Here is a 14448-nt window from a genome sequence, read left to right as displayed (position 1 = left end):
TAGTTTTTAGTGTTTTTTTTAGTGTTTTATGTTTTAGTGATGCAGATGTTTATCGTTCAAATAATATCTAAAATCCGAGCATATAAATTTATCCAAGGTTAAATGAAAGAATTTAACCACTTCATTATTTTATTTCAAAATATCTTATAAATAATCATTTTAAGTGAACAAAATAACACTTTTAACTATCTAAAATCCAGTCATATCATCATATCCAATGCTTAATTTAAAAAATGAATTAAATTAATATTTTTAAATAACCTCTTAAATAATCATCTCAAATGAACAAAATAATATGACATTTACTTTTTCAGTTCACATTTTTAATATCTAACATCCAATCATATCCATTTTCCCATATATTTAATAAAAACAATATTATTTTTAAATAAAATCTTTTTTAAAAATTCAGTAACCAAAATGAGAGACATTTATCTTTTAAAAGCATCAAAATAATATCTAACATCCAATCCATCCATTCATCGACTTTTTAATAACAAAAATAAATACATATAAAATAACAAGCAGCTGGACAGCGTAGTTACTGCACACCTTTGGAGCAGGAGTTGCAAGTTCGATTCCTGCATGCCGGTGGTATCCAGTAAGGGTCCTGGCTGCCCCCCCCCCCCCATGCTAAAACCAACCCCTGACATGTGTTGTGCCAAACTGTATTAATGAACTGATATTAGACACCTGTAGTCTAGTAAATAAATCCCGATCACACTTACTTCACAGGAAACGTTAAATGTCTAAATGTTTTTCAGCTGAATCTGTTTCAGTTTGGTGTCTGTAAGGTTTGGTGCATGTTTTTTTTTCCTTCCCATCATTCTGACACAAGTTAATCTTGGCTTCATCCATCTAGTGATTTATCCATTTTCAGCACTGTGCGGGCTCTTTTATGCGTTTTCTGGTAAAGTCTTATCTGTCCTTCCTGCTCTCGAGTGTAAACAGTGGTTTGGAGCTTAATGTAAATCCTCTGTTTACATACATGAAAGCACTTCTTGATTGTAGACCTTGAAAATTATACAACTATCCCTAACCCTGACAGTGGTCTCGACTTCATCGATAAAGCACCTTCCTACTGTACTTGTTTACCCAAAGCACTTTATACAGCATGTGTCATTCACAGGCTCTGTGACTGGAGCAGCCAGAGACTGAACCACCAACCTTCCTATTTAAAATCAAAAACTCAACACCACTGAAATATATATAGTTTATTTACAAGAAGACATAGGTTTATATTTTATACAATATACTTTTTTCAGGAAGGCACTTAATCAAACAGTCGATGCAATTGCCAACAGGGGTAAGGAAGTTTCAGCTGGGTAAAAGGCACAATTTAAAATGTGAGGTAAAGACACACGGAGGACAAACACACCAACAAGACACATAGACGCTTTGAACGACAGACAGAAATGATTTTTTTTACCCCGACATATGATTAAAAAAAAAATAATAATGAGGGCGTAGGAAAGTTAATGTAAAACTAGCTATAAATGTTCAATAAAGCTTCAACAGGTGTACTAAAAGAAGAATCAGAAAGATGGGAGAAGCTATAAGCAGAAAAACAACACATTTTTGTAAACAGCTAAACAAAACAGGGACATTCCAACTATTTTCTCAAATGTCCACCAAAAAACAAAAAACCTTAAGCTAAACGGTGCTGGTGAAATCAGACCATTAAAGGACAGCGCAAGAGCACGTAGGCACAATCAAATCTACTCATAATTATAGACAGATTGAAGATGAAAACATGGGAGCATCTGATTTAAAGCTATAGAAAAACAGCTGATCAAGTTAGTGTGAAGAGACGACCTTTTTGGACACTTCATTTACACTTCAGTGGTTACCCGACTATTTAAAAATATCGATCCTACTGCATAGCAGAGTGTGGGGAAACAGGAGATTGTAAAAATATACACATTTTAACGTTTGTTCTTCCAGAGTGTGCTGTCAGAGGGAGTGAGAGTAAGTGCAGCAAATGAGTCTCCTAACAGTTCCCCTCTTACTTTCTTTTTTGAAAAATTATAAATCTTTCACCACAATCGTCCTGTCCGTGGAATGTTTGGAACCTGAGTGTCTGCACGTTTTCTTACAGCTCAACTAAACTGCACCCATCCTGACTTGACAGCATCTGTACTGGAGCTGTGGATGAGAGGGGTGGGGTAAAGGATGGGAGATTGATGAACACACACAGAAATAAAATAAAGAAATCAAACAAAGATGGATGGATGTAACGCTGAGGCACACAGAGGTGTAGGTGATGTCTTACTTGGAACCCGCGGATGTGAAATCTCCCCACACGTCGGAGCTGGGCTGGGGTGCAGGGACGGGCGAGCCGAAGTCTAGAAGAGGAGCTGGATTTGGAGACAAAAAGAAATCCGTGTTGGTATAAACATCGTTACAGTTAGCACGTATTTGTGTAAAAAGCTGCTGCGGTTGAGAAGCATCGTGATCACCGGTGTTCGTCTGTGCAAGCGGGACTGTCTGTGCTCCTGCCGGGGGTGGCAGGATAACTCCAGCCTTTGCTCCAGGTGGAGGAGGGAGCAGGCCACCAGCCATGGGCCGTGGTTTGGCACCACCTGCGTCCTTCTTCTTGATGTTCTGTAACAGAGAGTCGTATTTTTAAGTATTTGACCTCTTAGGCACTCAGTTGTGCAAGGTTCAAACTTTGATTAACAAAAGTCGTAAAACCGTTTTATCTGTTTGGAAACACAGGAGTCTGTGAGGTACAACAAGTACTATTTTTCTTAAAAGACAGAGTTAAATAATCAAGTTTATGATTTTTCATGTAATTGAGCAACTTTGATTCCTAAAGACTGGAAATAATCCAGAAACTACGCTGACAATCAGAGTGGTGACTTTTCCCCTACAGTGCTTTAAAAGCCTGTTTGAATGCTGAGGCATGATACATTCATTAATGTAAACGAGTAACTTTTTTAAATCCCTGGGAAACCTGTCGCGTCATCATTCAATCTGCAATCTTCCGCTGTGTGCTCACCCCGATGCTGATTTTGATGGTCTGTCCCTCTTTGAAGCTCAGGTCCAGTTTAGGGGCTGCGCTCTGAGAAGCTTCCAGTTTTGCGAGCTCACCTTCTTGTTTGACCCACCTTTAAAAATTGAAAGCAGAATAATTATTATTGCTAAATCAATCTGGTTATTGATACACATAAACAAAAATTAGACTAGAAGTTAAGATGCTTAACTTCTAGTTACATTTGAACCATTTCAGTCAATAAGGGTTAAAATGTCAGACATGTCAGAAAGCCTCTTCCCTTTAAAAAGAACTTAGTAACACAGCTTGGGGTTGTAAAGTTGCATCTAAACAAACCCCAATACCTCTGGAACAATGTCTGCTGGAAATAAGAGACACAAGTGGAGCTGTGTGGCAAAAGCCCCAAACACAACAGATCAAACACCTCAGTTGAACTGTGAAGCACGGAGGTAGAGGAGTGATGATGTGGGACTCAAATAAACCTAAAGCTTGGCCCAAACTGGACAATAAAATTAAAATAAAAAGCTAACGTAATAGATGGCGACTTACTTAAAATGGTCTTGTAAAGCGACATTGAAGTCAAATGAGTCTCCACGATCAGCAAAACCCAGACCAATAAAAGCATGACGTCCTTTAAGGGGGGAAAAAAAAGGATATTTATACAGTTAGTTCACACGGGTTCAACCTTACATCTATAAATCACAACGCACATACTACAGGGCACACAGTTTACAGGAAACTGGGACTATGAGATTACAAAAGTTAAGTTGTACAAAACAAATACTGAGATTAAGTCAAGCTCAACAAAATGTGGAGCATGCCCTTAACGAAACAAAACATGCCGTTCCAAATACTTTGTCTTACCGTTGCCATCCTCTATCCGGATCACAAAATACCTGCTGGAGTCTGTTACTGCTTCCACGACACAACCTGGATACTGTTCGACTGGAGCTTGTGCAAACAGCTCTCCTGCAAAGAGTAAATTTACACCAAACAAAGCCCCAGGGTTATTTTCTGTTACCAACAAGCTGTCAAGTTGAGATGACTGAATAAAACAAAACAAGACAGCAAGGTTTCTGAAAAGGAGCTTTGATAACCCTGTAAAAATATGTCATGCTGTAATGTAAAAGGTTGACCTGGTAACAATCACCGAAACTGCAAACTGTTTTAATGTATTCCCAAAACCCTTTAAACTATTTTTGCTGGATGTAATTTGTGGTTCTATACGTGCAGCTTTATATCTCAGTGCGCAACAAAGACAAAGGTAATCTAAGTAAAATAGTTCAAAGACACAAGCTAGTTCTTAATAACAGGACCTACTCCTTTGCATTTTTGACACTCATTGGCTACAGGTTGCAAAGCAACCATGAAAGTCAATAACATTTGTTCACACAGCTATGGTCAGAAGGTTGCACACACACTCATTGTGGCCATGAACGTCACAGTAATTATGGCTTTTAATGGTTTATTTGATTTGTTCCGTTTCCAGGGGGTAATGATTGTACAACATAGACCTTTATAGACTCATTGTATTGACCAATACTAAAAATAATGGGAAAGTCCAAAGAACTCAGCAAAGATGTGAGGATTCTAAATTTACACACATTGGGAAGGTCTCTACTAAACAACTGTATGCAAGTGCAATTGAATAGTTTTTTGGATGTGTCACCACTTTGCCAAGGACTGGAAGAAAATCCAAACTTTCACCCTCAGATGAGAAGAAATTGGTGAGGATGTTCAGGAAAAACCCAGAAAGCCCCAATGTTCAAGCGTGCCATGAACTGACATCTGCTGGAACAGCATTGCTGTCCATAGTGAAACCAGTTTTACATCACCACAGAGAGGACGCCGACCAAGAAAGAAGCCCCTGCTCCAAAATCAGCACTTTCAAACTCGACTGAAATTTGCAGCTCCTCACACGGACAAGTAAAATGCCTTCTGGAGAAAAGGTTTGGGGTCAGATGAGATAAAGACTGAGCTGTTTGGCCACAATGACAAGAGTTATGTTTAGAGGAGTAAAGCTGGGACTTTTAAACTGAGAACATTATACCAGCTGTCAAACACTGTAGTGGTAGCATCATTCTCTGGAGCTGTTCTGCCGCCAGTGATACCAGTACATTGCACAAAGTAGATGGAACAATGAAGACAGAGGACTACCTCCAAATTCTTCAACTTTATCTCGGATCACTTCAGATCAGATCAAGTTTCCACCCTTCTTTCCGGAGGGTCGAAACGTGAACATAGTTGGGTGTTCCAAAAGGACAATGTTCCCAAACACACATCAAAACTGGTTTTGGAATTGGTAAAGCAGGCTAACATTAAGCTTCTGGAATGATTTTCCCAAAGCCCCGAGGTCAAGCCTATTAGTAGGGGTGCATGTACATATTTAAAAGAATTCTAATTATATTCAAGCTTGCACATCCTAAGGTTGTTTTTTAAAGTAATTAAGGATGTATACTGTGTAATCATTCCACCCTGGAACACGAACAGTTCAAAGAAATCATTAAATGCCCCAGATTACCATGACATTAACACTCATGATTTACGTGAACTTGTGACCACAAGTGTATATCGTCAAATGCAGTTGGATAAATCCACTAAGAGCAGAAGACGTCAGAGCCAAAGCAGGACAGGTCAGCTAATCACAGCCTGTTCGCAATGAAAACAAACCTACAGAACCTCAGCATAGAAAACTATAGTAACTATGAGACTCCTTTCTAGGTGAATCATGCTGTTACACTTTACCAGATCCCCTTTGCCAAATCCCACTTTAAATACTGGTTTTGAACCATATATTTAAACCGTCAACGTATTGTAAGCCACAACTATGAAGACACAAACCTAACTGTTAACTAGTTACTACAGTCTAGTTTGGGGTTTGCTACCAATTTTTTTCCTTCTTCTTAGTCTTCTTTCTTACTTCTCTAATTAAAGCAGTCCTTTTTCTGCCTACCTGTATTTTTATCCTCTAACTTAATGTAGGCCATCTTTCCTTTGGCAGTTATTTTCAACCTTCCACTCCACGCAGGTTCATCCAGCTTCCAGTCTGCAGCACTAGAAAAACAGGAAACACATATCTACTTGTGAAAGTGGTGTAATCCTCTATGAAAACAGCTGACCCAGTCACTGCCAGCTGCTACTTTTGATGGAGGAAGGGAAATGAAAGCTTCAAGTCAGACTAAAATGAGACATGAGCTCTATCTACTCTTACAGATGTTAAAGCCATTAAAATGTAGTTGTTAACTGTTGTGTCTACGGCATTAAAACTGTGTACTTATACAACTAATTAACTGAGAAAAGAACTTAATGTGTGATTTTCCCTTTTGTAAGAAGACGTTTTCAACAAATTGTTTAGGAGCAAAGACGTGACTCCACTAAAACAAACGACACATTTCAAACTAAGACACTAAAAACAAGAATAATTTTCTACTAGCGTTAAAGTTGAGCATCTGCATCTATCATTGGACAGATACTTAAAATCAACATTTTGGCCGGCCAATCAGACCAAAGCTACAGCGTTACATCTGCGTGTCATCGACGTGAGAAGTAAGCTTTTAAACGCCAACAGGTGCAAGTCGCAGGTAAGACGACAGGATGTTGAAGTCCCATTTCCGTGAGCTGATACAGTTAAAATTATATTTTTATATTAAAAGTATATATTGGCTACCCGTAAAAGCAGTAATCGAATGACAAAAACCTAACAAACTATCCTGACAAACTGCTGTCCGATAATGGGCGCATACCTGCAAAATTAGCCCGCTATCAAAAGTCTGGCTGCTCTCGCCAGTTAAAAACATTAGCACGTACCGATATCCGCGGTTAGAGGCCCGCGGCGGGATCCGGTAAACATGGACCTCTGGCTTTACACAGAGCATTGACTCGTAGCTGTTGTCTTCTGCCATCTTGTCAAGTTTCGCTAACCCAAAACCAACTTCCGACTTTCAATGGACCCTCGGCTCTGTCCTGCTGAACCAGGCTAACCGGACCTTAACAGCGCCACCTCCGGCCAGGATGTATAAGCGCCTAAAGAGTACGTCACAGTCTGTCAATAAGAACTTAGAATAGCCTAGAAAGAACAGTATAATGTATATAAATAGAGAAAGAACAGGAAGTTTTCCATAAGAACACTGAAATTATTCTCCTCTTATAAAAAATGATACATATCGTATTTCAATCCTTCTTACTGTGCGAAATGTATTAGAAGCCAGTGAATTCATGTATTTCCTTCCTGATACAATACATTACTACACAGTACTAAATAACACAAAATATGCATTATGTGAGGTTTGTCCTAAAAATCATTTTCATCTCTTCATGCCCAGTACAAATGGGAAATATTACAGCAAACTAAACTTTTTTCAGTGATTGTTTGAAGACAAACTGGTGACCCAATCTTTGAAGTGTTAAGCAAATTTTCCTGCATTCCCTCTAATATTAGATTAATTTGTCACCATGGGGACAGTCATAGTAGCAAATTATTTTCATGTGGGTTGTTTTTCCATTGAGGGTGAAAAGCTAGAGCAGAAAAAGTCACATGTTTGTTGCATGTTTTCCCAAAAGTTCACCGGATGCAGTGGATAGTTATAAACAGATCATGGATCTGATCATGGATTGTTGGTGCCTCCGCACACGCAGACTGATATCCCTGAAGTCCATCTTAGACTGTGCTGATCCAGTGCCCCCTTCATTATTCTGAGCAGCATATGAAAGACTACTGTGTTTTCTAAAATAACAACACATGAAGCAAGTTGTACCGCTGAGTGTGTTTATTAAAGGGTGTTCAAATTTAATGAGCTTTTTCCCCCTAAAGCTTCAAAACAATGATGACATAAAATGAGCTTCACACTAGACAGGTGGCTATGAATGACTTCAGCAAAGCATCATGGGTACATCACACAGGTACAGGATGACTATTTCTCCTTTTCAGTTTAAACTGATTAGAAACTGATTTTGTTACAATAATTGAATAGGATCCCAGGGAACGCTGTATTAGTAGCACATCATCTAGATGTTGTAGGTCCAAACGTCCTCCTTTTCATTGTAGATAATCTCCTAAAACAAAAACTTCTACTTTTTGAAGCAGGAATAAGTGGCACAAATGCAACACTTCCAGCCATGTTGATAAATGTGCTCCTGTGCTGTGCTGCAGTTTACTTGTGACATAAATAACCTTTCACAGAAAGCTCCAAATATGTATGAGCACTACCTGCTGGAGAGCGTGTGATGGAGACCAAGGATTGTTTATCTTTTAAGGCATAACAGCGTAGAAAGGTTGAAAACCTGCCGCAGGCTCATGTACTGTTTACTACAAGTGTCAGCACTGGTTATTCATCAGGATTTGCCTATACTATCATGTTATTGCAGGCAAACTCTTATTTTAAATTGGTCCCAAACAAGCAGACCACACTGTAAGATGATATTAGGTAAAGAACACCATTTTCTTTAAGGTTTCCTGGCCCTGGAAGAATATTTGCCAACACAAAACTTTAGATGATATCCCCATCTAGGCTGAGCTTGAAATAATTATTTCTGAATAATTAATACAACTCTTAACTGTAGGTAATAAATCAGCAAACTGCAGCCGGTACGAAAACCCACCAAAATCATCATCAACTCCAGAGCTGAGCTGCTCCGAAACAGCAAAGGAACAACACAGGAACATTTTTTTTTTTTTTAAACACACTTTAAACTTTCAGTTCATGTCTTCTGCCAATTAGATATAACTGAATATGACACGACTATGCAGACTACATCTTCTAGGCTCTTACACACTACAGATCACCTGACTTATACGTACTATGTGTCAGAAATGAAACACATGAACAATATGAAGTGTTTAAAACCATATGTGAACAAAAAGAAACGGCACAGAAAAAGGGTAACATTTTAAAAGAGAAAGAAAAAAAGGGAGTAATTTCATCATTATTGCTTAGATAAGCTTAGATTTAGTGATACTGTCCTTCAGCTCTATTCTTTTTGGCCACAGGCTGTGTGCCCACCGGGCATTTCTTTAAGGGCCACTTGTGCCTTACAGAGGATTGTGGACACTTGTGGCCTGAGCCACTGCCATCGACTACAGTATTAAAAGCACACTGCTAGGCACCAAAAGGCTCCATCAGTACAATTTTTTTTATTTTTTTTATTGCTGCTCACTCAAGCTGCTGAACACGCAATAAATTTATGGCACCGTCAAGCATTTCATTCCAAATGAACCCGACAAATTAAGGCCAGTACCCCGGTGGATACCCAGCCATGACCCACGCTTCATCAGTGGAAAGGCCACCTCGTGTGCTTGCCTTTTCTGGGGAGGTCCCACAAATCTGCAAGCTCTCCGTATTCTCCCTGAAGAGACAGACACCTGATGTCCTGGCACTCGGCCGGCCAATCAGACCTAAAATCATAGGGCACCTCATGGTACGTCAAAGTAACACAGTGTGTAGGAATGTGAGGCGAAAGCCTGCTCACAGTGTGGAACACAAAGGATTTCGGATCTTTGGCTGATCTCTGCCAGCCCCTTGTAAGCTTCCACAGAGGGAAAAGACAAGGCAAAAGGCAAAGACCACACCAGTAAGCAGAGAAGAGAGAGGGTGGAGAAGTTCATCTAAATCCATGCTACATCTTCAAATGTCTAACGTCTGTCAAATTTTATTTCGTCCCACCGCTCTGCTCTTCATACCACACACAACACTCCTCACTGCACCCTCTGTGCCCTCTCAGGAAGACATCCGTGTCTTGAATCAGGCAGCTCCTGCCTATCTGCACAGTCGGAAGCCTGAGGTGCCATCCGGGCCGTTGGGTTGACGGATCACGTGATTGTTTGAACGAACTGGTTCCAGTGGTTGCTGCACACTCATACAAGCTGGCCTAATAATGGTAAGAGAAAAATTAGAATACATTACAAAACAGTGTTTTTCTCTTTTAGGTGTCTTCTTCAAAACATTTTGTTGTCACAGTTGATTTTGCAGACATTACAACTCACCTGTCCTTGCACTGATTGTCCTGAGGCGTCTCTTCTGAAGAAGCACTACCCAAAATCCTCCTTCGGGCTTCTGCATACTCTGCCTCTCTCTGGGCCAGAGACTTCATCTGCTGAGCGGGACGAGACGAGGCAGCGGGGTTTCCTGTGTTGCCGTTATTTGTAGGGCGCTTTAAAATTCGGATTTGAGGTGGTGGTGCTGCTGGGAGAGAGTCATCTTGGACTACGACAGCAGTTCGTATAGGTGAACTGGCTGATTTCAAATTGGACTTTCTGCAAAGATGAGAAAATCATTAGTGTTTGAAGAGGTCTGGGCATGTTTCAAGTTAATTTCATTTCCTTAGTTTTAGTCTTGCCAATAAAGTTTTAAAAAAATATTCACAAAGATATTGTTGGGGAAAAAAGAAGCAGAAAGCAGTAACTTTGTCTTCTGGTTACTTACTTTGCTTCCTGATTTATTTTCAGCTTTGCCTCAAGTCTTCTCTCAATTTCCTGAAGGAGGAAATATAATACATATATACAATAATTAACTCGATTTCTACTTTTGTCCTCACATCATCCTGTATACCAAACATGTTCACATTGTAGAGATACACCTATCAGGTATTTGGACCGGATATCATTCCAATCCTGGCTCAATTACCCTACTACAATCACTCTTAAGTGACAACCAAACGCAGCAGAGCAGGTAAAACTTTTCTGTGTGTTTCAGACTTTATTAAACCTTCATCACCAAAGACAGCCTCACATGCAATTGATCAAATACCTTATGCTGGGAAAGTCTTTGTTGCTATAGTAAATGTGCAGTGTTTTAGCTTTTTGTTGGCAGTATGATAATTATTATAAACTAACTAAATACACACATAACCAGATGACAAAGTACACAAATGTGAAAGTATCCAAAACATGTTGGTGCACAGGAGATAACTGAAATTTGGATGTGTATTTAACAGTAGAGGAGAACCTAAAGATAGTCTTAATATATGCATATATATGTTGTCTTGCAGTTTTGATTGTGACCTAATTGCCCCCAAAAATGACTGCTGACCAAAAAGAATGCAAAGAGGCTCATCTCACATTTGCCTAAAAATATCTTGACGATACCCAAGACTTTTGGGAAAATATTCTGTGGACTGTAGAGACCAAAGTTCAGTTTTTGGAAGGTTTGAGTCCCGTTACATCTGCCATAAAACTAACAACGCTTCCTAAAATCAACATAACACCAACAGTCAAACATGGAAGACTGAAGGAGAATGTCCTGCCATCAGTTCATGCCCCAAAGCTCAAACTCACTTGGATTATGCAGCAAGACAATGATCCAAAATACACAAACAACTCCAGCTCTGAATATGTCTAATATTAAAAATTAATTTCTCAATTACACTCTACGTGAGTGTAACAAATATGCAAAAGTAGGGCAGAAAACTCTTCTAAACAACACATAAAAAGGCTTACCAATAAAGCTGAGATCCATAGGTAGTGTTTAGCTGATAAAAACAAAAAACTTTTTAAAAAAGCTACTAAACTAATTGAAACCCCCTACAGTCACAAACTCAGTGTTTCGAGGACACTTAGGTGCTATTGCAGAGAACCTCAAATTAGATCACAAGTGACACATTACACTTTAGCACAATCAAATCTAGCAGGGTTCATTTTTTTGGGAAACACACAGAAAAATGTATGTGTACAAACCAGCGGCTGTTTATAAAACTATTTTCTACAATCAGTGGCACACACTAGACTGCGAAGGTGCTGACACGGTTCATTTCAGGGCACATTGGGGGGGGCTGCTGGAAAAAGCTGAACATGTTACGATATTGTTTCTACCACGACGTTACTCAGATTATTTCCACAGTTGGATAAATTAATTGATGTGATGGTGTGCTCAGTCCCGTGTCAGCACGGCCTGCAAGACTCAACCAGGAAGTTCGGCTGGAAAAAAAACGCTAATGTTTTTGGGCGCAGGAAGCCTCTACTCTATCGACAGCTCTTGCACTGTGCCTGGGTGGCTGTCAGACTAAAGCCGGGGTGCTGTTACATCCCTGTTTAGCACAGTATGTTAGCGTCTCTCACCCCGCTGTCCGCCGCCTCTTCCCAGCTTTCTGCAACCTCTTCATCCTCCATGTTTAAACGGGACTGCTGGGTAGCTGGTTGGCTCTCTTCGCTTCACCGGCTAAATGTACCCCACAGTGGGCATGAGACGACGGCAAGCGCTCAAGTACAAACCACAGGGAGCTCCGCCACTGGGTCCCTTTTTATGATGAGATAAAAGCTGGATAAACAAATTCCCAAACCTTTACCCCGGCCTCGTGTTAGCCTGCTAGCTTAAAGCTACACTCGGAGCAAACGCCACCAGCTGTCTGCTGTTTAAAATCCTCAGTAAATGAACCCCGGTCACCGCTGCTGCTCACACGGAAAACAAACACCCTTGGACGTTATGTTTTTATAAACCGCTGTCCCTGCAATGCTTTAATACTTAGCTTCACTACACCTCTCAAGTTTAACCGTCAAATCGAAGAAGGGAAATGACGTCATAACGTAAGCTACAGGTAACGTCAACCACAGGCTGCCTCCAAATGGAGTGGTTTAACAAATGAAGGCGTCTGTACCACTGTTATTATAATTTTGTTATTCATAATTAGTTTTATTTTTTATATCGTTTGGACGTTTTTTTGCTTTTAATTCTGTTTCATTTCAGTTAGTTTCCATGTTTTACTTTTTTATCTTTTTGAAAGTGTTTAGTTTTAGTTTAGCTTCTTTTAGTTATAGTCTTGGTTTCAGTCTTTATTAATTAATATTGTACTCTGGGAAAATTTTGGGAAGAAAAGTACATACATAACAATTAAAAGAACGTTATGATAACAGTGACTCGCAGCCTTATAGACATCCAAAGTCTCAATAAATACATCAATCAAAGTCTCATCAGCCAAGTGCAGACTGCTTTTGGTAAAGTTTTGTTTGCTTCTTTGTTTGAACATATGAACTCTTTTCTCTTTTATTAAACATCACCCATCTCCTGTTTCAATCTTCTGAAGAAAACATAACATGATAAAACATTTATTTCCATTACATTCAAGAAAAGGCAGACATTTCTACACCTAATATCTTTAAAATATGCCCCAAATCACCCTGAGACAAGAACAGGCCAATTTCTTTATTCATTGGATGATTCAGTACTTTGCCTTGACAGCAGTACTAATGCTGACCTAAGACAGCATAAGTACTGCTGCATAGTTATGCCTTCACCTTCTACTGACAGAGAATGGTATCAACTGTTTTCTATGACAGATGTTTTACTGTCATTCAGTGACTTTAATTGTACCTTAGATACAGAAGGTTTAATTGTGAATTGTGAAGGATAAAAGTATTCAGGTTACATGTAATGATCACTAATAAGGAAATGTTCGTATTTTGGTGATATAAATGTATTTTTCTAATCACAACAACAGGACACATTTTATCCTTTCACTGTTTTAAATAAATACAAGATACAATAGGTGCTGGAAACCAGTAAGCTTCCCAGATTGCGAAGACTGCCAAACTCTTGCATTGGAGTGAACAGTATAAACCCTGGGGGAGAGGTTTCTTTTTTACAGATGTGTGGGACGAGTTGTTCTTTCCCGAGCCCACGGAAAAATGTCATCCTGTGTGAAGATGCACAGGGGAAAGCTAGACTGAAAAATGGGTCTGTTGAACCTTCAGACCAGCCAGTACCAGCAGGAAAAAAAAGAAGCAAAAAACAATTAAATAAATAAAATTAAAGCTCAAGTTCAGGAAAACGTGGTATGCATTCAAGCTGCAACATTTCATTAATGTAAATTCAGCAAAAAGAAACTTTTATTTAATTTTTTACAGCAAAATTCAAATCTTAACTCAACACTGTTACAACCTCCAGCAACTGGAAAGCTGCGAAAACAACTAAACAACTAAAATTTGGCAATAAAGTGCACTTTTGCTACAACTCTGAATTATGCCATATTCAGAAGTTTGCAGACGACACGGCCATCATGGGGTGTATCTGGGATGACCAGGAAGAGGAGTACAGGAGCCTGGTGAGGAACTTTATCACATGGAGTCACACAAACCACCTGAAACTCAACACTTCAAAGACCAAGGAACTGGTTGTGGATTTCGGGAGGTCCAGACCAGGTCCACTGCCAGTTCAGATAGAGGGAGAGGAGGTGGAGGTGGTCAACACATGCAAGTACCTCGGGCTGTGGGTGGACAACAAACTGGACTGGTCATGCAACACACAGCACCTGTATAAAAATGGCCAAAGCCGACTGTACTTCCTCAGGAGGCTGAGGTCTTTCAACATCTGCAGGAAGCTCCTGAGGATGTTTTACCAGTCGGTGGTCGCAGGAGTACTTTTCTATGGCGTGGTGTGCTGGGGGAGCAGCACAGCAAAGAAGGACTCATCCAGGCTGGAGAAACTAATCAGGAAGGCGGGCTCTGTGGTCGGCATGAAGCTGGACAC

The 14448-nt window shown here is 39.8% G+C and overlaps 2 protein-coding genes across 2 annotated transcripts; both read right to left on the bottom strand.

Annotated features, from left to right (window-relative positions):
- Positions 1 to 1210: 1210 nt before the first annotated feature.
- On the bottom strand, positions 1211 to 6991 carry necap2 (NECAP endocytosis associated 2). The gene is made up of 8 exons (XM_026167900.1): positions 6803 to 6991; positions 5949 to 6049; positions 3860 to 3964; positions 3545 to 3626; positions 3002 to 3110; positions 2460 to 2604; positions 2273 to 2357; positions 1211 to 2145 (listed from the first exon to the last, which is right to left on the bottom strand). Exons 1-8 carry the CDS (start codon positions 6895 to 6897, stop codon positions 2100 to 2102), a joined length of 768 nt encoding a protein of 255 aa, XP_026023685.1. The 5' UTR covers positions 6898 to 6991; the 3' UTR covers positions 1211 to 2099.
- Positions 6992 to 7746: 755 nt separating this feature from the next.
- On the bottom strand, positions 7747 to 12538 carry LOC113022463 (SUZ domain-containing protein 1-like). Its single transcript, XM_026167901.1, has 4 exons — positions 12045 to 12538; positions 10414 to 10463; positions 9975 to 10244; positions 7747 to 9859 (listed from the first exon to the last, which is right to left on the bottom strand). Exons 1-4 carry the CDS (start codon positions 12093 to 12095, stop codon positions 9748 to 9750), a joined length of 483 nt encoding a protein of 160 aa, XP_026023686.1. The 5' UTR covers positions 12096 to 12538; the 3' UTR covers positions 7747 to 9747.
- Positions 12539 to 14448: the final 1910 nt, after the last annotated feature.

Source organism: Astatotilapia calliptera, chromosome 5 (genome assembly GCF_900246225.1).
Source record: "Astatotilapia calliptera chromosome 5, fAstCal1.2, whole genome shotgun sequence".
NCBI classification, from domain to species: Eukaryota; Metazoa; Chordata; class Actinopteri; order Cichliformes; family Cichlidae; genus Astatotilapia; species Astatotilapia calliptera.
This window is presented reverse-complemented; position numbering and strand designations above follow the sequence as displayed.